This window comes from Penicillium samsonianum (assembly GCF_028829775.1).
Source record: "Penicillium samsonianum strain IBT 33392 chromosome Unknown utg000007l_segment0_segment0, whole genome shotgun sequence".
NCBI classification, from domain to species: domain Eukaryota; kingdom Fungi; phylum Ascomycota; class Eurotiomycetes; order Eurotiales; family Aspergillaceae; genus Penicillium; species Penicillium samsonianum.
Window position 1 is genome coordinate 3,235,221 of NW_026643265.1, and position 27,211 is coordinate 3,262,431.

At 53.7% G+C, this 27,211-nt stretch overlaps 3 protein-coding genes across 3 annotated transcripts; all 3 read right to left on the bottom strand.

Moving 5' to 3' along the window:
* Positions 1 to 108: 108 nt before the first annotated feature.
* On the bottom strand, positions 109 to 19,956 carry lah (involucrin repeat protein; the record flags this gene model as incomplete). Its single annotated transcript, XM_057284822.1, has 5 exons — positions 109 to 1,963; positions 2,051 to 6,070; positions 6,119 to 13,531; positions 13,826 to 15,937; positions 15,991 to 19,956. The coding sequence occupies 5 exons, from the start codon at positions 19,954 to 19,956 to the stop codon at positions 410 to 412; spliced, it is 19,065 nt and encodes a 6,354-aa protein (XP_057131088.1). The 3' UTR covers positions 109 to 409.
* Positions 19,957 to 20,733: 777 nt separating this feature from the next.
* N7471_012104 (short chain dehydrogenase/reductase family protein) lies at positions 20,734 to 21,832 on the bottom strand (the record flags this gene model as incomplete). The annotated part of the gene is made up of 2 exons (XM_057284823.1): positions 20,734 to 21,743; positions 21,796 to 21,832. 2 exons carry the CDS (start codon positions 21,830 to 21,832, stop codon positions 20,734 to 20,736), a joined length of 1,047 nt encoding a protein of 348 aa, XP_057131089.1.
* A 1,185-nt stretch (positions 21,833 to 23,017) lies between these two features.
* On the bottom strand, positions 23,018 to 26,405 carry clcA (putative C6 finger domain protein; the record flags this gene model as incomplete). Its single annotated transcript, XM_057284824.1, has 3 exons — positions 23,018 to 23,309; positions 23,376 to 25,786; positions 25,854 to 26,405. 3 exons carry the CDS (start codon positions 26,403 to 26,405, stop codon positions 23,018 to 23,020), a joined length of 3,255 nt encoding a protein of 1,084 aa, XP_057131090.1.
* Between the last annotated feature and the right edge of the window lie 806 nt (positions 26,406 to 27,211).

Consider the following 27,211-nt stretch of genomic DNA (forward strand, 5'->3'; position numbering starts at 1 on the left):
TTCGGCTCTTATAAAAAGAGCAGTCTTACAATTTCAGCTGAGGGCCAAGGGGTATATTGCAAGAGACAAGTCAAGTAGAAAGAATAAAAGTAGAAATAGATTATTACACTGCCATACCAGAAGTACAGGTCATCACTCATAAGACATCAAAGCCATGGTAAATACACATGGGGCTAACACATTGTCTTAGAAAAGAACACAGAAGAAAATCAAATAGAAACAGGAAAATAAAAAACCAAATAACTCCACATATTCACGGTCATCGGCCTTGCAATGACCGTTACGTTAAATGACCTTGACGCCATATCACCAATCGGCGAGAGAAGAAAACAAATATTAGACAATAAGAGCAAGGATGCAGCAAGGGTGCATATAAAGATGGGAGCAATCATGATCTGAGTGTGACGCCTCAGATCACATTGCTCATGTCCATCATAGATGACGGTGCCACACTGTGAGCAATACTTTGAGCAATGCTGTGGACCGATCTGGAAGGATCGATGGACATGCGATCGCCGCTCACCATCCTTGATACTTTCTTGTCTTTGCTGGGGCGGGCAATGAGGACCTGGGCGGGGCAGACGACAACCTCGTCATCACCCTCGCCCACATCATTGCCCTTTTTGACAACCAGAGGGAAGAGCACGATCCGCACAATGGACTGTTGGGCTTCAAGCTCGCCATTGTCGTTTGTCAGACCGCTGCGCTCATTCATCAGGGCTGCGTTGAAGTACACTTGGCGTGCAAGGTCGCCATTGGTATCATATTCAGGCTGCAGAGGCGGCAGCATGATGAATTCAGCCAGCTGGGTGCGCATCTCCAAGGACAGGCTGACTGCTACCCGCATGATCTTGCGGAGGTTATCCAGGAGCTGGGATTCAACATGTGACGGAGGAGGGAGGACCCGCGATAGGGTTTGGAAGATCTCCAGGGTAACAGCCTCCGTATCGCTCTCACGTTGCGCAGCAAAGGCTGGTCGCCGGGACAGCAGTGTGAGAGTGGTGGCTCGCCAGCGATGCACAGCACGGGTTGGGCCAACCTCGCCCAATTGTTTCTCAAGAGACTTGAGCTTTTGACGCTGCTCCCGGTCCATGCCGAAGAGATAACGTGTGAAGATGTATTCCCAGACCATCGTCATGACCACCGACATAAAGACATCGCGGCGGCGGACACGATCAGATAGGTAGGCATCGGGATCCGAGCCGTCGAGAAGGGCATTGTCGAAACGGTCTGCGATCTTTTCGTCCTGCAACTCACTGAGTAGGCGGCAGCGACGCTTGTCATTGTGCTTAGAGAAGCGCACGACCCAAGATTGGACATGGCCACACAACTTCTGGCAGGCCGCATCGAAGTACTCTTCATCGCGGAAGACAAGGGCATTGTCATGTACCGAGGCTGCGATTTGTTGTTGGAGCTCCTTCACCTTATCGCGAGCCTCCTCAAGTTCGGTGCGCAGACGGCGCAATTCAATGTCTTTTTGCGCAAGAGCCGACTCGATCTCCTGTCGAACTCGATCCTCTATCTGGGACGAGAGTTGAGTGTGTTGCGACTGCAAGTCGGCAAGTTCGCGTGTGGACGACTCGCGTACGGTGTTGACCTCGGCTGCGTGGGCGGCGGCGAGAGCAGAGTTAGATGCGGTCAGCCCCTCGTTCTCTTGGGTCAGACGAGTCATCTCCTTCTGCAGCCATTCCACCGAGTTCTTCAATTGTTCCACCTCCGATTCCCGATCGCGCAGATCGCCGTCGCGGGTGTTGAGGGCACGGTCGCTCTTTCGACGAGCGACGCTGGTATTCCGCAGCTTATCTTCGGCTTCATCGCGGGCGGCGATCAGTAGACGGTTTTCAGAGATGAGCTGGTCGAGGCGGGTTTCGATATCTTGCAAGTGTTGCATGCTGCGACGGCGGCGGACACTAGGCGGTCGGCTGGGCGACCGTGGGGAGTTGGGCGTTTCACCCCATCCCTCCTACAGAAGTTAGTAAACAAAAACAAAAACAAAACAATCACAACCGCAATCGCAAATGAAAAAAGAAAGAATAAATTAATAACTTACATAGACATCCGACATATTTCGCAGCGGACGTTTGCCCTTGTCGGTGACGGGGTCGTAAGAGGAAGAAGACGGGAGCTGATCGAGATCGAGATTCGAAGGCTGGGAATCTAGCGCTCGACTAGCCGCCCGCAGATCGCCACTAATACTGCGATTTGCACGACGTAATTTTCCGCTGCTGGTGCTGGGCTTCAGAATTGGAATCCCTTGCTCAGGCGTTTTTAGAATTTCGGGTTTGAAATCCTCGCCTTTTTGGTTTTCTGTCGGCCAAGTTTCTCGATCAAAGGCATTGTCTGTAAATTTCCGGACGGGTGTCTGAGGTCGAGGTAAGACATGTTCGGGCTTCAGCTCCAGGCGGGGCGTCCCGCGACGAGCCATGGACGCTCCCTGGCCATCCCGTGGTTCTTGTTCCGCGATTGTATCAAGCGGAGTCCGGGGTCGCACATAATCGTCGGTCGGCCCTCCGAAGAGCGACCGAGGAGGGGAGGGGGCAGGAAGAGCTTGTAGAGATGGTTCTTCCAAACTCCAGGTTCTGGGTGGGTGCTGGTGCCGTCCATGGATTGATGGTGATCGGCGTAGTTCACACAGTTCCTCTCCAGCTTCCGCCTGGGGTGGAAGGCGTGTAGGAGAAGAAGGTTCCTCGGTACGAGTCCGCTCATTGGAGGGTTCCCTTGACAATGACAATGGCTCATCCAAGGACTTTTCGCCATACGTCGGAAGTTCTGGCTCTCTGATTGATTCATCCTCCGTAGCAGTAGGAGTTTCGGAGTGAGCTTTCAGCTCCGAGATTGTAGACTCAATTTGTCTTTCGAGACTGCTAGGCAGCTCCGAGGTGAAATCTTCGGCAATTTCTTTGGTTTCAGTGGTCGCTAGGGGTGCTTCCGAGACAGGGATCGCGATATCGCGATTCGCTTCCAAGTCCGCTGTTGTCTCTTCCTCAGCACTATCTTTTAGCGACGGTGTTTGGTCCAAAGCTGATCGCCGGAATCCGGCACGCTCGAGGCCGGGAAATAAGTTGGCAATCTTAGACCCACCCGGAGTAGTTGTTCGAGCAGGCGGCTCGATCTCTTTGTCGTTGAAGGGTTCCAGTGAAGGCTCCTCGACTTCCGGAGCAGCTTGCTGTGATTGCTTCTTGTTCTTCTTGGCCTTCTTCTTGTCCTTTTTGCTCGGCAAAGCCCAATCATCTTGCTCCGCAGCTTCGTTTGGATCTTGCGAAACTTCGGGGAATGAAGACTCAACAAATTCAGAAATAATCTCCGGCTCGGGAGGTGGAATGTCCGGCTCAGGTTCAGGGTCCGCTTCCCTTAATCGCTGGGACTCTTCAAACTTGGCCTGCCAGTCAATTGCGGGCCAGTCTTCTTCGCTATGGGCCGACTTTTCGTCTGGCGCTTCTAGGTCCTGTGCCTTGGATTGGTCCTCTTCAAACGGCACAATGGTAGCATGCTGATCCGCATCGATCGCGTTTTCAGCCGGTGGCTCAGTATCCAGGGATTTGGTAGCCTTTTGGGCCTTCTTGGCCTTCTTCTTCGAGGCCTTGCGTGAAAGAGGAAGTTCCTCACTGGCGGCGGGCTCTTCCTCGGGTTGCGTGAGCTCAACCTGAACTTCTGGCTCTGGTATAGGCTGATCCTCAATCGGTAGGGGAGCCTCGGTTGACAGCTCTCGCTCCAATGTAGGTTGAGGTTCTGCAGCATGTTCAGGTTCGTCGGGAATCTCTTGCTCCAAAACAGGCTCTGTGGGCAACTCAGTCATATCAGCCTGAAGCTCTTCTTGTTGTTGAGTCGAGACTTCTTCGGTGATGCCGGCATTTTTCTTGGCCTTGCGCTTGTCCTTCTTTGACATCTTCTTCGACAGAGCCGGTATCACTCCAGATTCTCCAGGTCGATCCTCAACAAGGCCCTCGACGACCTCGAGATCAGCTGTTTTCTCAAGATCCCCTGCATCGGCCCCAACGTGGGCTTGATCTTCCTGGTTCTTCTCATCAGCAGGACTCTCGGTGTCAAGGGGCTCATTGTTGGTATCTTGGTCAGTGGGTTCCGCTGGTGAAAGCGTATCGACTGTGTCCAGAGAGGCGACTCCTTCATTCTTCTCGCTCTCTGAGGGTTGCCTGTCTTCCGATACGATGCTCAAACCCTCAAGAGCCGGGGGTTCGATGTTTTCAGGCTCGGGCTTGGGAGCCTCCTCGATTTCTTCCGGGGCAATGGATTCAGGCCCAGTAATAGTCTCAGTTGGGGTCTCTGCAAGAGTCGCCTCTGGTTCAAAAGCAGGCTCTGTAGTTGCAGGCTGAGTGGTAGGAACAATGTCCGTGGGTGTTCCCTCAAAAGCCGCCTCTGGTTCAGGAGCAGCCTTTGCAGTTGCAGGCTTGGTGGTAGGAACACGATCCTCAGTAGGAGGGGAAGCCGGCTCAATTACTTCTTGCTTGTCTTGTTTCTTGGCCTTTTTCCTGTCCTTCTTTGACTTTTTCCGAGTAATAGTATCTGCCGCAGCTGGCTCGTCGGCTAGCTCCTTTGTAGACTCTTCCGGTTTGTCCTCGAATTCGAGAGGCTCAGTAGACTTGGGAACCTCAACAGGCTGCTCCAGGACATCTTCTTTCAGCTCGGAAGTTGTCACATGTGTTGTTTGGCCTAGGCTCTTTTCTGCCTCAAGCAGGAGCTTGTCCTCGGTCTCTGAAGGCTGCGGCTCTTGAACGATAAGTTGCTCTACCACTTCCTCTGGAGCTTGAGGGGTGATGTTAGAAGGCTCCTCAGCTTCAGGTTGTGACCCGCCGAGTTTTTCTTCCTCGAGAAGGGCGGCGGCAGCAGCAGCAGCAGCCTTCTTCTTCTCTTTCTTGCTCATCTTCTTGGGGACTGTCGCCGATTCCCCTTCGGGCTCAGGGGCGGCTTCAGGCGGCGCTTGTTCGCTAGGTTGCTTGTCATCTGGAGTCTCGGCCGGGATTTCGGCAGCTTCCACAGCTGGCTTGTCTCCTTCCTCGATCTTCGATTCAATGGAAGGAAGTTCAAGAGAACGCTCTCCGCTTTCGATTTCTTGGTTTGGCACATGTTGTTCGGTGTCTTCAGGTGTTACAAGATCCTTGGCGGCCTCCTCGGTGGCATCAATAGGCTGCAATGTACGCTCCTCTGCGCTAGTAACAGCCTCATCATGCGTGATAATATCGGCAGGCGCTGACTCGGTGACAATCTCAGTCTCTTGGACAGAAGTTTCAGTCGCCTCGGGTGCTGGCTGTTCCTCGGGCTGGGGCTCAGATTCGGGTTCTGGAGGAAGAACTGATTGGTGTTGCTTCTTCTTGTCCTTCTTGGCCTTCCGCTTCTGAGCAGGAGTCATTGATGCCTCTTCGGCGGCCTCGATGGCGGCTGCATCGGCAGGGGCCTCTGGATGCGTGGTCTCTTCAGCAGGAAGAGCAACAGCCTCGGCTTCTAGGACACTGGTCTCCTTGGTGTCATCAACTTCCTCGGTTGGCTGGACAGCGGCAGCCTCTTCAATGTCCTGTAGGTGATCTGCCGGTTGCTCCTCTGGAACTGGCACTAGTTCGCCTTCGCCAATAGGCTCAGACTCAGTGATTTCCTTTACCTCCGGCTGGGGCTCGTCCTCAACCAAAGGCGCAGCTTCAGGCTGCTCCTTGTCCTCTGCAATAAAGGTCTCAGGGTCAGGTGCTGCAGCTTCCTCCTCTTGTTTTTTGTTTTTGTTTTTATTCTTGTTTTTCTTCTTCTGCTTCTTCGACACAGCTGTCTCAGAAGCTTCTTCCTCCTCCACAGGAGCCTCTTGTGTCTGTGCCTCAGGAACAACATCAATCGGCACTTCCACAGGCGTCTCTTCAATCTCTTTCTCCGCGGAAAGATCGCCTGCTTCCGGCACAGACGATTTCTCCTCAACGTTCTCACCATCATCAACCGGCTTCATTTCCTCCTCAAGGGGTGCAGGCTCAGCCAACTCTCCCTCTCGCTCATGTGCAGTAGGGGCAACATCGCCCTCCTGCTGAGCATTTCCCTCCACCAACTCGCCGGAATCAACTGAACGCTCAAGCACGGGCTGGGGAGGATAATCTAAAAAAGGACTCTCTATCGGCGTCTGCTCTACCTGCGAAGACATGTATTTATCAGTCGAGGCTGTATTTTGCGCCGTGGCGTCGTAAGTTTCTATGTCGTGGGACTGATGTTCTTTACCGTCATGTTCCGCAGGCGAGGACGCCGTTACGGCTGAAAGTCCAGGGGCGTCTGTGTCCGTAGAGGTGAGGACCTTTTCGACGCTGTTGGCCGCTTCAATGGGTGTAGCAGGCTCGGTTGCCGGGGCAGAAGGTGAATCGGATGTTGCGGCGTCGTTATCGCCGTCAACGTTCTTGGACTGGCGTTTCTTCGCTTTCTTGGCAGCTTTGCGTCGCTCCTTGGCTGACATTCCAGCTTCTTCGGTCGGCTCGGTGGGAGAAGGGGCAATCGCCTCTTCTTCCTGGGAGGCAGTTGGCTCAGCATCCACAATCGCCTCAGTCGCCGGAGGTTCGTTGTCGGTCTCCTTGGCGTCAGGAGATTCCTCTTTCGGCACATCGTCGGATACGGCTTCTGTTGTCTCGAGTTCCTCGGCTTTGGGAGTTTCAGCCTCGATGGTATTTTCTTTCTCGAGACCTGCGGCGGGCTGTGCTGTCTCAGAGGCTGGAGTATCTTGCAACCCCGGGGTCTCGGGCGGAGTATCGGTGGAAGTTTGAACAATAAACTCAGATTTAGGCTCAGATTCCTGCGCTGCGTCTGTGGCAAGGGCATTGTCGGCTAAGTCCACAGATTTGCCCTTCTTCTTGTTCTTCTTCGCCTTCTTCCTCTGCGCTGCAGTTAAGGCAACTTCGGGCTCTTGTGCACTCGGAGACTGGGGCTCTGATGGAGTCTGAGCATCTTGTTCCGGCTGCTCTGGCAACTCCGCTGCGGACTTTGGCTCCTCGGCTTCGGCAGGAATGGGGGTGTCGGGAGCAGCAGTTGAGACTAGCTCATCCTCGGTGATCTCCTTGCTTTGTTCAGAGGAAGCAGGTTCTTCTGTCTTCTCTGAGACTTCCCCTTCAGCAGCAGGCTCGGCAACTTCTTCAGTCACTGGCAGCTCCTTGGCTGATTCTTCAGACATAACCAAGTCGGCCGGAGCATCCTGAGATTCAATCTTATCTTCAGGTGCCGATAAATCCTGCTCTGGCTTGGGCTCTTCGGTCGGAGTGGCATCGTCGTCGAAAGCAACAGACTTGCGTTGCTTTTTCTTGTCTTTCTTGGCCTTCCTTTTCTGGGCGGGGGTCATTGCCTCCTCCTCCTCCGCAGCCTCGGCAGCAGCTGTATCAGCAGGGGCATCCTGCTGCGTGACCTCTTCGAGAGAGGGTTCTTCAGCCTTGGGCGCTTCTTCTTCTGTTATGAACGGGGTCTCTGCATCTTTGTCGACAGTGGGCTGTTCGGTTTCCTGGGTCGACTCAGGCTCAGTGGGCTCTTCTTGAGCGGATTCGGGCGTGGGCTCCTCAACAGGCGTGGGCTCATCAACAGGCGTGGGCTCCTCAGCAGGCGCAGGCTGTTCCTCTTCAGCGACAACTGATTGACGCTTTTTCTTATCTTTTTTAGCCTTCCGCTTCTGAGCAGGAGTCATTGAAGCCTCTTCGGCAGCCTGAGCAGCGGCCTCGGTAGCAGCTGCATCAGTAGGGCCTTCTAGCTGCATGGTCTCTTCCGGAGACGGTTCTTCGGCCTTGGGCGATTCCTTTGTTATAATAGGAGTCTCTGCATCTTTGTCGACGGCGGCCTGTTCGGTTTCCTGAGTCGACTCAGGCTCAATGGGCTCTTCCCGAGGGGATTCAGGCTTGGGCTCCTCAACAGACGTAGGCTGTTCCTCTTCGGCGATCATTGATTGGCGCTTTTTCTTGTCTTTCTTGGCCTTTCGCTTCTGAGCAGGAGTCATTAATGCCTCTTCAGCGGCTTCAGTAGCGGCTGCATCGGTAGAAGCATCCTGCTGCGTGACATCTTCGAGAGAGGCATCTCCAGTTTCAGGCGCTTCTTCTGTCGTAATAGGAGTCTCCGCATCTTTGTCAACAGCGGCCTGTTCGGATTCCTGAGTCAACAAAGGCTCAGTGACTTCTGCCTGGTCGGATTCAGGCGTGGGCTCCTCTTCAACTGGTGCAGGTGTGACGTCTTCCTCAGCTGGTTCAAGCTTGGACTCATCAACAGGCACAGACTGTTCCTCTTCGGCAACAACTGATTGGCGCTTTTTCTTATCTTTCTTGGCCTTTCGCTTCTGAGCAGGAGTCATTAATGCCTCTTCAGCGGCCTCGGTAGCGGTTGTATCGGCTATATCGGCAGAGACCTCTGGCTGTGTAGTCTCTTCGGCCTGGGGCGCTTCTTCTGCCACAATAGGAGTATCCGCGTCCTTATCGAGAGAAGGCTGTTCAAGCTCTTGAGATGGCGCGGGTTCAGTGGGTTCATTTTCAGCAGGCACAGGTGTAGGCTCCTCTTCGGCGGGTTCAAGCTTGACCTCTTCCTCAGCGGGTGCAGGCTTAACCTCTTCCTCAATGGGGACGGCCTTGGACTCCTCCTCAGCGGTTGTAGGCTGCTCCTCTTCAACTGCAACTGATTGGCGCTTTTTCTTATCTTTCTTCGCCTTCCGCTTTTGAGCAGGAGTCATTAATGCCTCGTCAGCGGCCTCGGTAGCGGTTGTATCGGCTGCATCTGCAGGGACCTCTGGCTGCGTGGTCTCTTCGGCCTTAGGCGCCTCTTCCGCCACAATAGGAGTATCCGCATCTTTATCAATAGAAGACTGTTCAAGCTCTTGAGATGGCGCGGGTTCAGTGGTTTCATTTTCAGCAGGCACAGGTGTAGGCTCCTCTTCGGTAGGGACTAGCTTGGCCTCTTCCTCGGCGGGTGCAGGCTGCTCCTCCTCAGCGGCAACTGATTGGCCCTTCTTCTTCTTATTCTTCTTCTTCTTCGACTTGGAAGAAGTTGCCGCCTGTTCATCTTCAGCCTGCTCCGCCACTGGACTTTCTGTGGACTCTGTAGGCTGAGTCTCCTCCACAACTGGCTCCGGTGCAGACTCAGCGGGCTTGTCATCAAGAGACTTGTCTAAAGTAGGCTGGTCGCTGGTGGCTGACTCAAGTTTTTGTTCTTCTTGGAGGTCTTCCGTGGAAGCAGGAACCTCAACTGTAGGCTCTGGGGCGGTTTCTTTGTCCCTATCTTGAACATCAATAGCTTGTTCAGCAATCTCCGGGGTAGGAATGGCCTCGTCGGCGGGTGCCTCGGGATCAAGTTCGGAGTCGAGAATTGGCACATCCTGAGCTTGTTCCTCTTCAGGCTTAGTCTCGGCTTCAAGATCACGGGTTGCCTCGGATTCTGCGGGGTGATCAACACCCGCAACAGCTTCTGCGGTAGGTGTGGCCTCACTCTCGGGCAAAATGTCACCAGATTGTTCGACACTCTTTTCCTCGGTAGAAGTAGGCTCAGCCTCAGGCATGGGCTGCTCATCAAGCTGCACAGACTCTTGCTTCTGCTGCTTTTTCTTGTTTTTCTTGGCCTTCTTCCTCTCGGCAGCAGTCATTAGAACCTCGGGTTCGGGAGATTGTTCTTGTGCTTTGGGGATATCAGTCTCTGCAGCATCCACCGAGGGTTCTTCTGTGGGCGCTGGGGTCACATCCTCGCTCTTCGGCTCCTCTGCCTTAACGACATCGTCCTGCTGGTCAAGGTCTTGGGCCGTATCGACAAGAGCGGTGGCTTCTTCCGATACAAGTGGAACATCGGAGACAACTTCGGTGGCCTCGATCTCAGACGATGGAGCAGCGTCTTCTACCGGGGGCTCAGCATCAGCGAGAGGCTCGATGTCTTTCGTTGGCTCGACAGTCTCAGTGTCGGTTGGCGGAAGAGTATCTTCAGTGACTGGGGCTGCCTCAGGCTCGTTTGTAGATGTAGGCGCAACATCCTGTTCAGTCTGAGCAGGCTCGGAATACACTGGCGCGGAGAAGTCTGCTGGAGCAACATCATCAATTTCCGTGGCAGGCGCAATATCCTTGCTTGGCTCAGCTGATTCAGCATCGGGCACAGGCACAGTCTCAATAGGCTTGATATCTTCAGCAGTAGAGCCAGTGCTCTCTTCCTGCTCCTTTTGCTGCTTCTTTTTCGCCTTCTTAGCCTTCTTCCTCTCCGCAGCGGTCATAGGGACCTCTGGCTCGGCAGGAGATTCTTCGGCTTTAGGCTGCTCCTCTGATACGATATGCTCTTCTTTGGCTGCCTCTGCCTCTGTTGCCTCTGCCGCTGGTTCCGGAAGAGGGCCAGAAGAAGCTTGTTCCTGGGTCGGCACAACTTCAGAAATTTGCTCAGGCTCGGGGAGTTGCTCCGGCTCAAGCGATTGTTCGACCTCGACGGGCAGATCCATCTCGTGTTCTTGAGTAGGCGCATCCACTGGTGCGTCTTCTGTGACAAGAGGGGTTTCCTTGGCTATATCCTCAGCGACAGCCTCAATTACAGGTGCCGGCGAGGTAGACTCAGCAGGCTTCTCGTCGTCAGGAATGGCAGAGTCACTCTGCTTGCCCTTCTTCTTATTCTTCTTGGCCTTCTTTTTCTGAGCCGCAGTCAAGGCTACTTCAGGCTCGGCTTCAACTTCACCTTGAGGTGCAGCTTGAACTTCAGCTTCAGGTTGAGTCTGAACAGCAGAAGGCTCTGGAATTTCGCGAGAAGCCTCCTCAGAAGGTTCCGGGAGTTCAGCATTGGGCTGGACATCGATGACAGCTGGCTGTGACAGTTCATCGGATGGCCCCGTGGGCCCCACCGGCTCGGTCACAGTAGGTGTTGCATCCACAGCAGCTTCCAATGAAACTTGCTCCTGCTCTTGAGTAGCTGCAGGCTCTTCAATGGTGGCTTCGGAGGGCTGCTCAACATCCTTGGTTGGCTGTTCAAGATGTTCAGGATCAGAAGGTAAGGCTTCACCGCCAATTGGAGGGGATTGGGTATCCGCAGGACCGAAAACAGCTGATTGCTCGGGTTCGAGCTCTTGGATTTCTGGCTGGGATTCAGTCTCGGGAGCGGGCGTTTCAGCGGAAATCTGAGTCTCTTCGACCGCAGCGGATTTGCGATTCTTTTTCTTCTTGTTTTTCCGCTTCTCCGCCTTTGTTTCTGACCCCTCTGTGGGGGTATCTGCAGCCACTTCGATGGGAGGCTCCGGTGCAAGCTCCTTTTCTTCGACAGGCTGTGGAATCTGTTCTTCGACAGCCTCTTCGAAGTTGTCTTCGCCTTCAGTGTCTTCTTTGGGTGTTTCAGTAATTTCAGGCATGGTGTCATTGAGAGGGGCCTCTGGAGGAGAGTATTCAGTTGGCTTCTCGGTCTCTTCCAGGCTGCGAGATAGTTCCTCCGCTTCTGGTTGAGTGGCACCGGTAATTGGGGTTTCATCAGCGTCAGTGAAAGCAGGCTCTGGGGTCTGCTCTTCCTCGATGGGCAGACTGGAATCTTCGGAAACAGGTAGAATGGATTCTTCAGCAGATACCTGTTCCACAGGCTCAACCAGCTCTCTGGATTCCTGTTGGCTTCGAGCTTGCTCTTCATTAATGGTAGCAGATGAGATCGCAGGCTCGTCAGAGGAGTTCTCAAGGGATTCGGTAGAAGTAGCAATATCCTCGGGGAAGGGCGCAGCCATAATCTCTTCGGCAGGCGCAGGTGCTTTGTCTTCTTGTTGGCCCTCAATCTCCTTGGAGGCAGAAGTATCATCCTCAGGCTGAGCAACGACCGTATCATCTGCAGGCACTTCAGAAGTAGATGCATTTTTAGATTTCTTCTTCTGCTTCTTTTTGTCGCGTTTAGCCTTTTTAGTTGATGAGGCAGTGTCCTCAGCCTGTTCACTTTCGGTAGGCGCCAACTGAGCAAGCTCGGGCTCAGAAGCGTTACCAACTTCTGCTTCCTGGGCTGCTTCAACCAAAGGCTCAATATCAAGCTCACGAGAGGCTTCGATAGGCTCAGCCTCGGATTGCTCAGGAACAGCAACTTCGGGCTCAACAGGAGCACCTTCAACCACAGGCTCATGAACCTCAAGCTCAGGACCAAGCTCGCGGGATGCCTCAGCAGGCTCAGGAACAACAACCTCGGGCTCAGCAAAAACAGCCTCAACCACAGGCAGCTTCACAGAAGGTTCTTGTACCAACCCCTCGGGCGAATCTTTCTGTGCGGGCGGTTCCTCGGGGGCTCCCAGATCCGCATCTTGGACCTGGTTCTTCTTACCCTTCTTCTTCTTGTTCTTCTTCTTAGAAGACTGTGCAGCCGCGCCCTCATCGGGAGCGACTTCTGTCTCGGGGTGAGCTTGAAGATCAGAAGCAACAGGCTGTTCAGTCGATTCAGGAACAAATTCCTTGGCTGTGTCCATCTCCGGCTGCACAGACTCAGGCACAGCGGGGTAATTCTCTTCGATGGCAGTAACGGGCTCAGCGGGCGCCTCCTCATCGACGGGTGCCTTGTCATGGTAGTGAGAGGAACCATCAGCGGAAACCGCTGCGTCGACAATATCACTGAAGTCATGGGCCTTGGCAGGTTCATCTGCAGGCAAGCAGCGAGAGTTATCATGCTCCTTGGCAGCAGCAATGGCAGCTGCATCGACAACACCGGCAAAGCCGGCGCCCTTGGCGAAGTCCGCAACGCCACTGAGGAACGAGCATTTCTCTTGGGTTGGGCTTTCCGGCTTAGGCTGAGGGCGGGACACGCCCTCGAGAGCGTCAAGCGTACGCTGCGTTTCTTGCTCCCTAGAGCCAACGCCAACAAGGGAGCCCTCTGCAGAGGGCAGGGCTTCGAGCGTAGGTGAAGGAGGCAGCTCGTCCAGAATAGCGGGATCTTGCAGGAGCTCAGAGGGAGAGTGGAATTCGTATCTGGGCCTCTCCTTCCTGGACTCTGCATCCTGGAAATGTTCAGCGGTAGGCGTGGCCTGCTGCGAGCCAAGGAGATCAAGGTCTCGATCATGGCTTTCATTCGCTTGGTCAGTTGAAATGGTCAGACCAGTCGGCCGCTGGTTCTCCATGATTGAGTGGCTCAGATCCACATGCTCCCAGCTCTTAAGGCCGTCGTCGTCATGGAGGGATCTTAGGTTCTCTGTTGACGGGACGCGGGAGGAAGTCTTGCTGGATGGGAGCGATGGCAAGGGCTCCTCGGTCTCAGGCTCGCCCTTGATCAAACTGTGGCGCTCGACGAGCCATAGAGGGCGGATCTCGCGCGAGTTTCGGAACTCGACTGACCCGGGCCGGCGGTTGCGTTGCTGGCTTGGGGAGCCTGGGGAGGCAATGGGGGCGGCTTGTTCAACGGGGACTGCGCGGGAGAGGCCTGGGGAAGTTGGGGGCCGGCGAAAGTGGAGAGGCACGGCTGTAGGTGATTCAGTGGTGGACTTGGCCACGGAGTGTCGGCGTTGCTTGGGGGATCGGGACCCCTGGGGGTGGCTTGTTTCAGGTGAAGCGGGGCGGCTCAAAGACTTCGGGGTCAGGTCGAGCGTCCTCTCTGTGGCTGGGGGAGAGGTGGATTGGCTCCGGGGCCTCTGGGGAAGTCATTCAGTCCAAATCCTGCAGCGACAAGAGCTGCGCTACCCGCTAGAATTTCAGGGCGCTTCCTTAAAAATGATTGATCGTCGAAGTTGTCACTATATCTGTCCTGCACATGGAATAAAACCAATAAAAGCTTAGTACATTTCTTTTTTGTTCGGGTTTTGTTGTTTTTGTGCAAACTGGTTAGACCAACCAGCGAAAAAAAAGGGAAACTATATGGGACAATAAAGTGTGTACAACCAAAATCACAACATAAGTAAGTAAAAAGAAAAGTTCAGATGCTATACCTTCTCAGATTCCCGTTTCCTTCCCGAATCCACGATTTCCTCGTACCGATGACGACGCCGCTCTTCCTTTTGCTGTCTACTGGACCTGTATTCCTCCAGGTTCGTGTCATCCTGAGTACCCTTCTCCTTGTCTGACATGTAGCGATCCAACTCATCACCATTGCTGGAGCTGCGGTGCTTAGAAGAACGCTTCTTGCGACGGCGTTCATCATCCACACCAGCTTCAGATATGGCTTCGCGGGATGAGCGCTTATCCAACGAGGAAGAGCGGGAATGGTCAGACCGAACACGCTCAGCTGGGGCCGAGACTTGTGACCCAAAGATACTTCTCAAAAAGCCACCGCTCTTTTCTTTCTCGTCCTTGCCTCGGCGCTTCTCCCGGGATTCGTCAATCCGAGCTGGAGAAGAGGTTATAGAGGCATTGTCATCAAAGTCAGCTTCCCGGGATGAGCGGTGACGATGCTTGCGGCGCTCAGACTTGTCGTCTCCAATGTCCGTAATGGCGGAGCGAGCATCGTCATCAACAGAGAAAGTATCACCTTCATGCCTGGATCGACGCTTGCGACGTCTCTTCTTCTCCTCGCCACCTTCCGCATCGTCAGGTGCGGCTTCAGCATCACGACGTGGATCGAAATCGTCGCCGCTGCGGCGAGACTTTCTAGACTTAGCTGATTCAGAGACTACAGAACGAGTCTCATCACGAGATTCAGACACATCCCGCGATCTGGAGATATCAAAGTCATCTCCACTGCGTCGAGACCGGCGAGATTTGCTTGTCTCGTCTTTCGAGACAGGTGCAGAGAAGACAGACCGGTTGTCGTCACGAGATTCGGAGATCTCTCGCGATCTGGTGATATCGTAGTCATCCCCACTACGTCTCGATTTCCCTGACTTGGACGACTCGTACTCTTTGCCGGCAGGAGTAGAGGTAACCGAGCGGGTGTCATCCCGAGATTCAGATGGTTCACGTGACTCGTAGATCTCGAAGTCGTCGCCGCTGCGTCGAGATTTGCGGGACTTGGACTTGGATGTCTCGTCCTTCGAAACAGGAGCAGAGATAACAGAGAAAGAATCATCGCGAGACTCGGCAACCACTGATTCCGGGTATTCAGCAATGCCCAAGTCATCACCACTCCTCCTGGACTTCCTAGACTTAGACTTGGATGTTTCGTCCTTCGAGAAGGGAGCAGAGACGAGAGAATAAGTGTCACCCCGAGATGGAGACGCCTCCCGTGACTCGTAAATCTCAAAGTCGTCACCACTGCTCCGGGACTTGTGGGACTTCGACGTCTCATCCTTTAAAACAGGAGACTCGGCTAGTTCCCGCTCTTGGAACTCCGGGAGATCAAAGACATCGCCACTCCGCCTCGACTTCTTAGACTTGGACTTGGTCGGGGTCTCTGGGTCCATAGCAACAGGCGCCGGCGCTGAGACCACAGATCTTTCATCAGCCAAGCCTCTAGACTCGGCTGTATCAAACCCACCAGGCATCGAGAAGACATCTACGTCTTTTTCGGGCGAAGCAGTACGATCGCGCTTGCCATATTTGCCATTCAGCTGCTCGATAACCTCGTGGGCAATCGAGGACTTGTCACGGCGTCCCGAGGAAATATCCCGATCTCTTGAGAAGGATTCCAGCTCGTCGAAGAAAAGCTCATCCTTGTCCTGGACCACGTGTTCAGGAGCGGAAGTGATATCCTTAGTAGATTTGTGGTCAATTTCTTCGAGCTCGCCCTCAACGAAGCCGTGGGGCTCCTTCCGGGCCGATGCAGACCAGGGTGAGGTAAATGTGTGTTCGTCCTCCGACCCGGGAGGAGAAGTGCGGGTGTGGTAGGAGGGATCGTCAGTTATCAGGGAGGGATCGAACCCAGCTGCGGCGGTCGCAGCAGCAATTGTGGCCGCGAATTCAATGTCGGCACCATACTCAGATGTGCTGGAGATACCCTGGGATTGGGATATATCGGATGCCGGGAGAGGAACATCCTTGGCTGAAATTTCAATAGGGGAAATGTCATGCTCGAGAGGATCCTGTTCAGAAGAAGAAGGGATTTCGTATTCGTGAGTTTCATGTTCGCCCCAGGAGACCCGGGAGCCGGTTGGTCGTTCGCGAGGCTTGGTATCATAAGATTTATTTACAGGGGGGTTGGGGAGGTAACGTCGCGAACGGAACCACCGTTCACGCTCTGGGGAGGAGTTGGCTCAATGAAGTTGAGCCCGGGGACTGGCCACGGGAGGCGGTCCACGTGTTGATAGGGTTCATATGAATAGTCTACCTCTGCCGGGGCAGACTCCTCTTGTGTACGTCGTTCGCTAGCGGGCTCTACCTCCACGATGGTTGGCATATTAGTGGAGCCGCTGCTCCGAGCATGGTCATCTGTGCTGTGTCGTATCTCCTCAGGGGCATAAAATTCTGCGTAGTCGTCGTAAACCTGTGCTGGACGGGGAGATCGAGGAGACCCTTTCTTCTGGTCTTCGTGGTGTTCCACCGCGGTCACTTCTTTATCAATGGGCTGAGCGGGCTCGAACCGCGACACTATCGAAGTATCCGCCGCTGCATCAGTATCGCGCTTGCGCTCAGCGCGGCGTTTCTCTCGACGCTCATTGTATCGCTGGCTGGCTTCAGAGGCTTCGTCATCGTCTGTCTTGCGAGAGAGAATAGTGCTGGCAGCGGCAGCGCCAACAGCTCCCGCAGCTGCTACACCAACCCAGGACGAAGGGTCCTTTTCTCTATCGCCGGCATACCGGCGCTCCTCGTCATCTCGCTCCTTTCGGCGGCGCTCTCGACGCTCAGTTTCCTGGCGGGCCAGCTCTTCCTCTCGGTCAATCAGTTGAACCGGCTGATCAGCAACTTCATCCCGGTAGTTCTTGTCGCGCCGAGTAAGGTGGCGTTCCCTCTCTGCTTGCTCTTCCGTCAAGTTGAATTGCACGGAGGCTTGATCCTTAGCGGTGAACCGGCGCTTGAGGCTTGAAGCAGTTTCCTGGGTGGGGAAAACAGGAGAGGAATCACTGCGTCGATGAGGTCTCCGGCGGTCGGTATATGATGACTCTTCTGGTGCCCATGCTGCATCACGAGGGCCTTGGAACTGCGAGCCATAGTGTTCAACTCCACTGGCGAAGATGGGTGGGACTGCTGAGGCGCTATACACGGGGATCGATCCCGGCACAGCTCCCTGGGTAGTGTACACTGACTGAGAGACGGGGGTGAAAGGCTGAGGCTGCCGAAGGGGAATGGGTCCCGGGCGGATGGGAGTTGGCTCCCCGGCAGATACAGATGGGGACATCTTTGCAACATCAAAGCGAGAGGGGTCGGAAGTAGGCATTGGGTAAACCTGTTGCAGGCTCCCAGACCTACTTGGGGGGTTGCTATCACGGTGATGAGCAGAAGAAATTGCAGCGGCTCCAATAGCACCAGTGCCAGCTACCAGAGCGGCATTTGTAGCACTCGACCGCTTGTCCTTCTTCTTCTTGTCCTTCTTGCTTCCCCATCTCCAGCCCCATTTGCTGCTGGCGGAGTCGGAGGAAGACTCTGCGCTGCTTCCTCCGAACGCGAGCGCAGAGCTAACACTTGAAGAAGACTGGTCCTCTGACTCGGCATCGACCCATTCTTCATCCTGTGTGGTAGAGTGGGCGTAGTTGGACTGTCGAGATCGAGCTGTGTACATCTGGCCTGCAGTGCGCCCGGGACCGTGGGGCGACGAGCCAGCCAAACGGGTTGCCGTGTCGCTAAGTTCTAGCAAAGCGGCATCCACATCTTTACCCTTCTTGCCCTTCTTCTTGAGCTTGGAGGACTTCTTCGAGAACCCATCTCCGAAAGCAAGATCATTGTCCAATGAAGAGGATGAAGAGCCACTCTTGAAAGAGAAGAAACCGCTTCGCTTCTTGGTATGACGTTTCTTCCTGTTTTCGGAAGAAGCAGTGAAGAAAGACCCGATACCACCAGCGATGGACTTCTTGCCGGGCCTGGGAAGATTGACAAAGGACGATGATGAGGACGAATCCTTTCGGCTCTGTCGTCTTTCAGGAGAACGACTGCGGGAGCGATTACGCGACTTGGCAACAGCCAGCGCAGCCCCACCCACTGCCGCACCAAGTGCGGCCTCCTTCAGATACGAATGCCGGTCAGTTCGAGAGGAAGACCGCGATCGGGAGCGTGTGTGCCGAGAATATCCAGATTGAGGTGCATGCTTAGAGTCTGCATAATGTTCTCTCTGAGGACTGCGGCCAGAACGGCGGGTCACACCACGAGAGGTATGGCTCCTTCGGTCATCTTCTTCCCCATGGGAGGAGGCCACTCGGCCGGAGCGAAGGCTGTAAGAATCATCAAACTCCTTGCTCGAGAAGAGTGACTTGGTCGCGTAACCGGCTAGCATGCCAGGCAACCACGAAGAAGACTTCTTGGACTTTGGCCGCCGGCGGCCCTCATCTTCGGAGGAGTTGTATCGGCTAATTTTGCTGATTCTGGAGCTCCCACTGCTCCGCCGATCGGGGGAGTGTCGGCGGCGTCTGTGATAATGGTGCTTGCGAGGGGCATTGAGGGAGCTTGTGCCAGGTTGGAAACAGTATTTGCACACTCCGATAGTTTCCGTGTAGTCCTCAAATCTTCCAACGGCCTCGGGGTCACGCCAGAAATCAACGAATCTTCCCATGGCGCCACGCTGACGCTCTTGGAAAGCTAGCGCGCTAGGGCCATGAGGATAGAAACCCGGGTTGTGGGCAGCATGAGCAGCATACCCTCCCGCGCCTGCAGCATACATAGCATTATTATGGCCAGGGGCATACGGTAGCATACCACCAGCTTGAGAGGATTGCTCGTGGTGCTGGAAAGCGTATTGTTGCGCGTGCTCGGGGCTGGAAGAGTGATGGTGATGACCCATCATGTACCCCGTTGCAGCACCTGCAGCCGCAAGACCAACACCTTCACTGACGCTATGAGAATGGGACGGCTTGGTGGGAGGCTTGTGGCTGCTGCTTGCCATCGGTTGATCGTATTCCATTGGCTGGCCGTGTACCACTGGCTGACCCTGCTGGGTGTACGAAGTAGTGTGCTGCGGAGGGGAATGCGACTCAGAGTGAGACATCATACCACTAATTCCATAGGCGGCAGCCCCAACAGCGGCAGCAGGAAGAACGCCCGATGAAGAAGGCTTCGAAGGCTTAGACGGTTTCGGGGGTCTAGATGAAGACATTGCCGGCGGCTGGCCTTGCTGTGCCGGAGCATGGAAATCATCATCGAAGTAGGCCGCCGCCGCACCAGTCTCGCCCAAGCTACTGGGCTCCGGGGGTGGGTTAGCCGATGGAGATGCTGCCATTAGGTGTGCTTGAGTATTAGGAAGCACACTTGGGGGAGCCGGTCGAATACCGGGCTGGTGCTCAACAGACTGGCCTTGGTCACCATAGTAGTCTGCCGCAGCGCCGGCGGGGTTGGGCGGCCGATACGGTGCAGCAACTTGCTCTGGGAATTGGCCGGGGAATTGTTGCTGCACGTGCGGGTCATATGGAACTTCATGCGCTGGGGAATGGCCTGCAGATGGCATCCCAGTGTCGTATTGCATGGGGAACTGCGAGAATCCCGGGGCGCCAATCTCGGCGGCAAACTGCGCGCCGGGGGCGCTAGGCGGCATGTTTGTGGCGATCGGAGGAACATACGGATCCCCCGACTGGGTGCGACGACGGTCGCGACGGTCGTGCTCCCGATCCAAGTCATCATCCACAGTATCTTGTGTTCCTCGGCGGCTCCGTCTCTTTTCACGCTCTGGGCTTTCGGATCGGCCCTGGTCGCGCCGACGAGAACTCTTGCCTTCCCGTTCACTGTCTCCGCGTTTCGGTGTACGTTCAATATAGTAGCGATCGGAGTCATCAATGGCTTCTGGCTCGGCGGTCACATAGGTTGATGCGATGGAGTCGCCGGCGATGCTAGGTGGGCCACGCTTACTGCGGGGAGCTGATGGCGAGTAGGACGACAAATCACCCAGGCCGCGGTCACGGTCGTCACCCCGTGAGGACTTGCGACTTGAGATCGACCTTGTGTCGGACTTGTCGGGTTTTTCGGACTTGCGCCGGCTGCTCTTTGAACTGCTGCGAACGTCGGATGAGGACGACGAGCGGCCCCCGCCCATCAGGGCTTTGAACATGGTGGGCAATTAATTTGGATAGCCCGAGTGAACCATGTGGGATGAAAGGAATGTAAGATTGGAATGGGGAGGAAGTATGGGGAGGGGAAGTGTTCGTTGTAAGTCAGAGAGAATGCAATGTTATGGGTTTGTTTGGGGGAGGTAAACAACGGAGCTGACCCGTGGATCTCGTACCCGGGAAAGGCCCCCAGTGGATCTCAACTTGAACCTGTGGCGCTTAACCTCACCTTGTCCTCTTGTTTTAATGTCGAGTATCGGATGGAACGTGTTAGGGGTTAGATGAGATGCAGAAGATCTGCTGAAAAAAATGCGACAGTGAAAAATGTGATTCACAGCGCTGATGAACTGTCGGTGCAACAAGTGGAGCGAATCAAAATCGCGGTGAAGCATTGTGCACAGACCAACATGGGGCTGGGACCATTCCGTCACTTCTTCACATCCCAGCCATCTATACAAAGCACAGAGTCTGTACGGAGTACTCCGTACCTCAGATATATATATAAAAATGATAATAGTTGGTCCATATCCATATAATCCGTACTTCTCAGCACAGAGTATGCTTCAATGACTTTATAAGAACAAGAGTCACATGCTCGCTGTACTATCGCTAACAACCAAAAACAGTATGTCCAATTTCCTATTATTGACAATGACAGTGCAATAGTATGTGCATCAAAACTCCAAATAATAGCGCAAACAGATATCCACAACACCACTCCTCAAGTATTAAAAAAGAACAAGCCAAGTCCAACAGTAACCCCCATCAAGCCCACAACCCTAATCAGCCCTCATCAACTTCTCCAACCTACACCTCAACGAATGCTGTAACCACCCAGGCAACCCCCTAAATCTCTTTGCAATCCACCCAGCAGACCCAGGAACAACAACATGCCCACTCTCAGCCTTGAGCACCTGCTTAACCAGCTCCTCAGCAACAGTCTCAGGATGAAGCAGGGGATTCAACCAAGTATCCTCAGGTGTCAAATCCCTAATAAGATTGGTCCTAGTAAAGCCCTGGGTAACAAGCACAGTGCGAACTTTAGGCGCATGGTATCGCGTAACCAGCTCAGTCGCAAGTCCCTCATGGAACGCAATAGCCGCAGCCTTGGTCGCCGAGTAATCGACCATATTAGGCGTAACGATGTATCCAGCCAGCGAAGCAACAGTAACAACCATACCATGGTTTGCCTCGATCATATCGGGCAGGAACTCCTGCGCGAGCCAGTAGTGCGCGAGCGTGTTGACCTCGAACATGCGGCGTGTCTGCGCTGGGGTTGTTTTGAGGATTGTTTTGCCAGTGCAGATGCCAGCGTTGTTGATTAGGATGCTGGGTCGGCCGAATGAGCTGCGGACTTTGGATGCTACCTCTGCGATGTTCGTCGCAGAGGTTATGTCGCATTCGTAATACCGCACGCTGTTTGGTAGCACGTCATCGGTCGCTGGCGGGGCAATGTCCAGGATGGCCACTTTGATATCGCGTGCCCCGAGCAGCTCGGCGATGCGTCGACCGATACCGTTGCTGCCGCCTGTTAGGATTACGACTTCGCGGTGCCAGTCATATGTATCCCTGACGCTGTTGTTTAGCGTGCGATTGTCCAGCCAGTTGCCTAGCAGGTTGATGAGGCCTAGGGCTGTTAGAGCTTTGAGGGCCTTGTCGAGATTTGGGCGCGCTTTGGCAATATCACGGCCCTGGACTGTGTATTGGGCCAGAGCAATAATTGGGAGTAACTTCCAGGGGTCTAGAAGACTCCGGGAGATCAATTTGCCCAGTACATCAGCTGTGAAGCCTGAGGTATTTTGTAAGCATTGGCTGGTTGCTATAGGAATAGAGGTTGATACCTTCTCTGGAGGGCCATTTCCTTGCGTTTGGCACCATGTCTAGGTTGGTGTGAATTCTACCTCTCCCCCGGTATCAAAGACTGGACGTTGCAAGAGCCGAAAGATAACAAAAGATGTCTTATGCCGACGGGTATACCATCTACATAGTAAGCTGACTCGTGCCTCTAAATTAACTCCTGATCAGCACAATGCGGGGAAGCCGAGGTCCGCGAGCTGCATGCATAAAAGGTCAAATTTAGGCATATGCCTAATCGTCCAATTTACTCTAAATAAACTTTTGAATAATTTTGGTTTGATATCGGCGAGCCCTGACGAAACCATGGGAGCTGCCCAGGTGAAACCATGGGAGCGGAAGGGCCCACAAAACGCCCTCTTGGTCTGGTAACTACTTCTAAGGTTGTACATGAACCCTAAAGCTTCCATTCCCAGTTACCACAGGATCAAGCAACAACAGTCTTCATCTCAATTGATCTGTGCCCTATCCAATCCTATGAACCACTGAAAAGAATATCTACAGCAAACAACCCCCCAAATACAGCCCAAACTGGAGACGAGGTATAAATCAAAACACCAAAAGCCAACCACGAAATGCAAACCTTTGCATTGAATATGAAAATGATATGGCGCAGCCAAATCAACGGGAAAAGGTTGGCATGTTATAAGAACATCCAAAAAGAAAAGCCAACAGATGTGTATGACTTGAGATGCATGCAATGTAGGAGAATAACCACACAAGACACAATAACTCCATTCCCGAGACGTATCCTCGCGGGGATAGACCGTCGGAGCCACGAAATGCTTCCAACCCAAAAAAGGAAAGTAAAAGGTAAAAAGAGAGAAAACAAAAAAAAAAGGAACGAGTCAAAACCAATTCAGTCATTACCTTGGAAAGGCAATGAAAGAAAGGTGAGATTGCTCGACGTATGAAAATAAGCCACACCAATCAACCACCACGTATAAAGCGCGTGTAATCTGACTTGTCTCAGATACACGAGTGAGGAGTGTTGAATCGGATAGGGTTGGGGAATCATCAATGAAAAGAACCGTATAGTGCACAAGGTATAGATGACAGACAGATAACAGATGTCGAGCGCGGAAGGGCTCGGGCTTAAAGGGACAAGGACATGCATAATGTGTTCATAAGGATATAGGATATCAGATATCGGGTTGCGAAGCCCACAGGAACGGGACAAAAAAAATAACTCTGACGCTAGATGCACATTTAAGGGAAGCTCATGCTGGTAGTTTGGCTGCTCAGGCTTGGAGTGTGACTGCTCAGGCTTGGAGTATGGCTGCTCATGCTGGCTTGCCTCAAGTCAGGAGGATGATGGAAGATCTTCCGGTAGATCTCAGTGAGAATGCGAGCATCGGCGCGGAGGGTGGGGGATATGTTTTCGCTTTGGATGAGGAAGCCTATTGTGCGGACGAGGAGGCGCTCGAGTTGCTCCGGCTCGACAAGCTCCTTGAGACTTGACATAAACGTTGCAGATAAGACAAGCATATTGCCAAATTGCCTGCGAGGAAAACATGTTAGTATTATCTCTGTGTCCGTAATGTTTTCGAAATGGGGGATTCCTTACGCATGCGCAGTGCCGAATATGTTGGTAACGATCAACCGATGTCCGCCTACGCCGTCAAAAGCCTCCGTGCTCTTGATAGCCGATTGAATGCAGATGTCGCAGGCAGATTTTAGCTTCTTCGGCAGATCTTGTAAGCGGACTTTGGGGGGCTGCCAGTCAGTGGAGACTGCGGCCGGCATAGAGCCCATGTCACTAGACATACGCGCCATGTTCGGAGCCCGAGCGGCACTGTGTAGCATCGACGGGGACAATTGTTGCGAGGTAGGCGAGTCCACTAAAGACTGACCGACCGGACCGACGCGGGCACCTGTGTGGCCGTAGTGTAGTGCGTGGTAGAGAAGGGGTCGGTGGATAATGTACCGTGCGCCGTAATACTTAGCACGCATGCGAGCGGCGTTGATTTCGTTTGCTGGCGGATCGCTTTCGAGCCACTGCATGTTTTGTGGTAGGCTGTCACGCCAGAGGTCGAGGTTTAGGCTTAAAGCCTCTTGAACGGTGGATGACCATCGTGTCTGGCCTTGCTTTTCGACCTTGTATAAGTCTGTATGAACTCGATTCAAGACTTTGCGTAGATGGATCTGGGCAGAATAAAACAGCATCATCATCGTTTGGGGTGCGTTGAGATCGTTCGGTAGAATAATTGTCCATTTTCCTTTCGGAATAGCCATCCGACCCTCGGAACGGGAGATGCCACTCGCTGGGATGTCCAGCTCTGCGAGAAGATCACTCTCCAATTGCAGACAAGTCCAGTACGCGAAGTTGTACAAGTCCTGCGTAGCCCCCTCTTCGAGTCGCTCATATCGCTTGGTTCTCACAAGAACCTGGCAAGCCCTTGAAGCCTGAGAAATCCAACTGTGGCTCTGGAAAGGATGGGCCAGCTGGCCGGCATAAAGACCAGCGAGCAACGCACACTGGACATGTTCTAGCTCGTTTCCACCCTGTAGGTGGCCCAATATTGCGGTCGCGTATCCATAGAGAGTTAGGCCAGGAATGGCCTGATAGTTCCTCGTGTTCCCTTGTTCATCGTGGGCCTTTGTCACATCTCTCCTTGACAGGCCTTCTATGCCTTTGTTGAAAGGACTGTTATGGAAGGATTGGCCAGGAGGCTGGGTTGGCAGAGAATAAAGAGAACTCGAAAGCGACATCTGCATGGCCGCCGAGTCAGAGTTTGCGGGTGAGAGCACACCATTGGTAACGTATGTCCCATTTACAGTCGGCGAGGGGGTAAATGGTGGCAGCGGAGTAGGAATGGGCTGGTTGAGGTAGTCAAGCTTCTTGTCCATGATAGGCCCAGGGAGAGGGGCACGAGCTTCGCAAATAGCTCCGAGAGCCAGGCACAGCAGGATCAAGGCATTGTCAATGTTTTTACCGACTCGTGGCCGAAGCGGGTTGGAGATAGTCTCCATGAACTCGCCACGCACCCCCAGGTTTTCATTTGACCGCCTCCTTTTGGCTGGTGGCGGACCATCGCGAGCTAGTCGTGTGTAATTGGAAGCCGAACTTGGTGAGGTATTGAGGCGACAATAGCATCGGATGAAGCTATCGACCTTGATACTGAGTTCACCTGACATGAGGAATGGGTGAAGCTTAAACATGTGGTCGATGTAGCTATCATAGTAGCGCCTAGCAGTCGCAGCATCCAGCTTCAAGTTCCCAAATTCGTCGATGTCGACATCAGCATCCGGTCCTGCGCCATTCCCATCGGGTCGGGCACCCTTAGAGTCACCATCCATTGGCAGTTCACTGTCATCCGCAGTGTATGAGATCTCGCCTTGGCCGTATATGCTGATAAGACCGCGCTCTTCTTCCAATCGCATCACATAATCCTCATCATATTCTTCAGGGTGTAGCAACCTCTTAATTGACGGCCACATCAATAGCTTGTGAGCTGCAGTAGTGTGCTCCACTGGAATGGAGAGCTCTCCTTCGGCCTCCTTCTGGTCCTCGAGCATCGGGTCCATGGGTCCAAGCTTTGGGGCAAATTTCGAAGCGGCTACGTCCTGACTCCCGGGGTCTAAAACATTCGGAGTTGAGGACTGGGTTGGAGGCATCTCTGTTTTGAGAGGTGGGTCCTGCTTGATGACTGGTGGTTGTGGCGGTGGTGGTGGCGGTGGAGGTGGGAGGGTCGGACGTTTTTGGACATTCTGAGGTGGTTGTTTGCCCAGATTGTTGAGCATTTGCTCTTGTATTTGCTTTTGCATTTTTTCGAAGCGCTCATCCATGCGGTTGTCTCGCTCCTCCATGCGATTCTCTATTTGGGAGAGCCGATCCAATACCAGCTGGGTAGTCTTCTCTTGTTTGTGCGGCGGCACCTCTTTGTAGACACAGCCAAGATTGTTCTCTTTGCAGTGACTACAATTTGGTCGTCCCTCATCACACTTTGCTTTCCTAGCTCGGCATTGATCGCAAGCCTATATAGCTCGAGTGTTAGTTCAAAAATTCCCCAAAACAATCATGTCTTCCACAAGCTTAACCTACCTGTGTAGCTCTATTTGCCTTACGCTGGCGTGCTCCAAACGCCTGGTTTTGGTAAAATGCTTGGTCGTACCCTGCAGGCGGCGTAGCACTCGCCATTTGAGCAACGGGCGTCATGAATTGTGAAGCAGGAGGCAGAGCGCCCGAAACAGGTGTATGTTCAGCGCTGCTGATCTGATCCGGGTGTGGGTAGCCCATACGAGCGCGATAATCAGGTGAACCCTCGTGTGGCGCGCTATTCATCGGCTGGTGGAAGTTCGGGTGAGGGGGAATTGGGTCCTGCGGGGAATGCACGGGCGCATGCAGGGGCAGGCCATGCCCATTCGGGCGACCATACGGGCCTTCCGATGTTAACTGTGGCAGCTCACGGTTGGGCATCACGGGGTATCCTGGTGGCTGCGGCGGTAGGGGCGTCTGGGAGTTTGCGGAGGAGCGGCGGGAGTCGGAGGGGTGGTTATCGAATGCCGGGGAGTATGAAGGGCGCCATGAGGGCTCGTATGCTGTATGCGGACCTGGGTGCGCATGGTGCCCTTCCGGAGGAGGCATGCGATTCATTGTAAATGGAGGGTCCAGGTGTGCGGAGGTGTTTGAAGCTGCCAGACGCGGCCGTCGTGTCGCAACTAGCCCAGGTCCTTGGCGCTATATCTTGGGCCAATTTACCGTTGAGAAGCGATTTGGCTTGGTAAATCGGGACTTAAACCAACATGGTGCTCTCAGTTGGAAACGAGGAAGTAGGAAGTAATGAAAGGAAACAAATGAATGGCGGATCGTTGGATTTGATGTCGGAAGCGAAAGTTGTAACAATGAAATCAGATCGCGCCGTTAGAAGCCTGCGAATCAAATAGCGTGCCTAAAGCTCCGAGTTTCTCCCAGGTCGCAAAAATGCGGTGGTGATGTCGCAGTGGGCAACCGAGGGTGGAGCTAGACAAAGAAATAGTCAGATTACGGCGATGATCCGACCAGGGGGGCCCGTTAGGCCGAGATATGGAAATATCAAATAGAAAAGAAAAGGGAGTCAAAATAGATCGTATCCACCAGTATATCAGATAGATCGCAAACAGAAGTACAAAGTTGGGCCACAAGGAGGGGAAAAACACGAAGAGAACCATGTTGGGAACATTGGATGTGTATCCAGTATACACATGGGGTACGCGGTTGGTACCTCGGTCAGGTATGGTAAGTCGGTAATATAACCACGTACCTGTGCTTTGGGCTGTGGGTAGTCAATACTGTGGACTAAGTGGGGGTGGTTGGGAAGGCCTTGGGTACACCTTGTTTGGATATTGTAGATCCCAAGGTAATTTCAAGTTCAAGGTCAATGTCAATATCCAGCGAGTTCGTGTTCAAGGTACAGTGTCCCA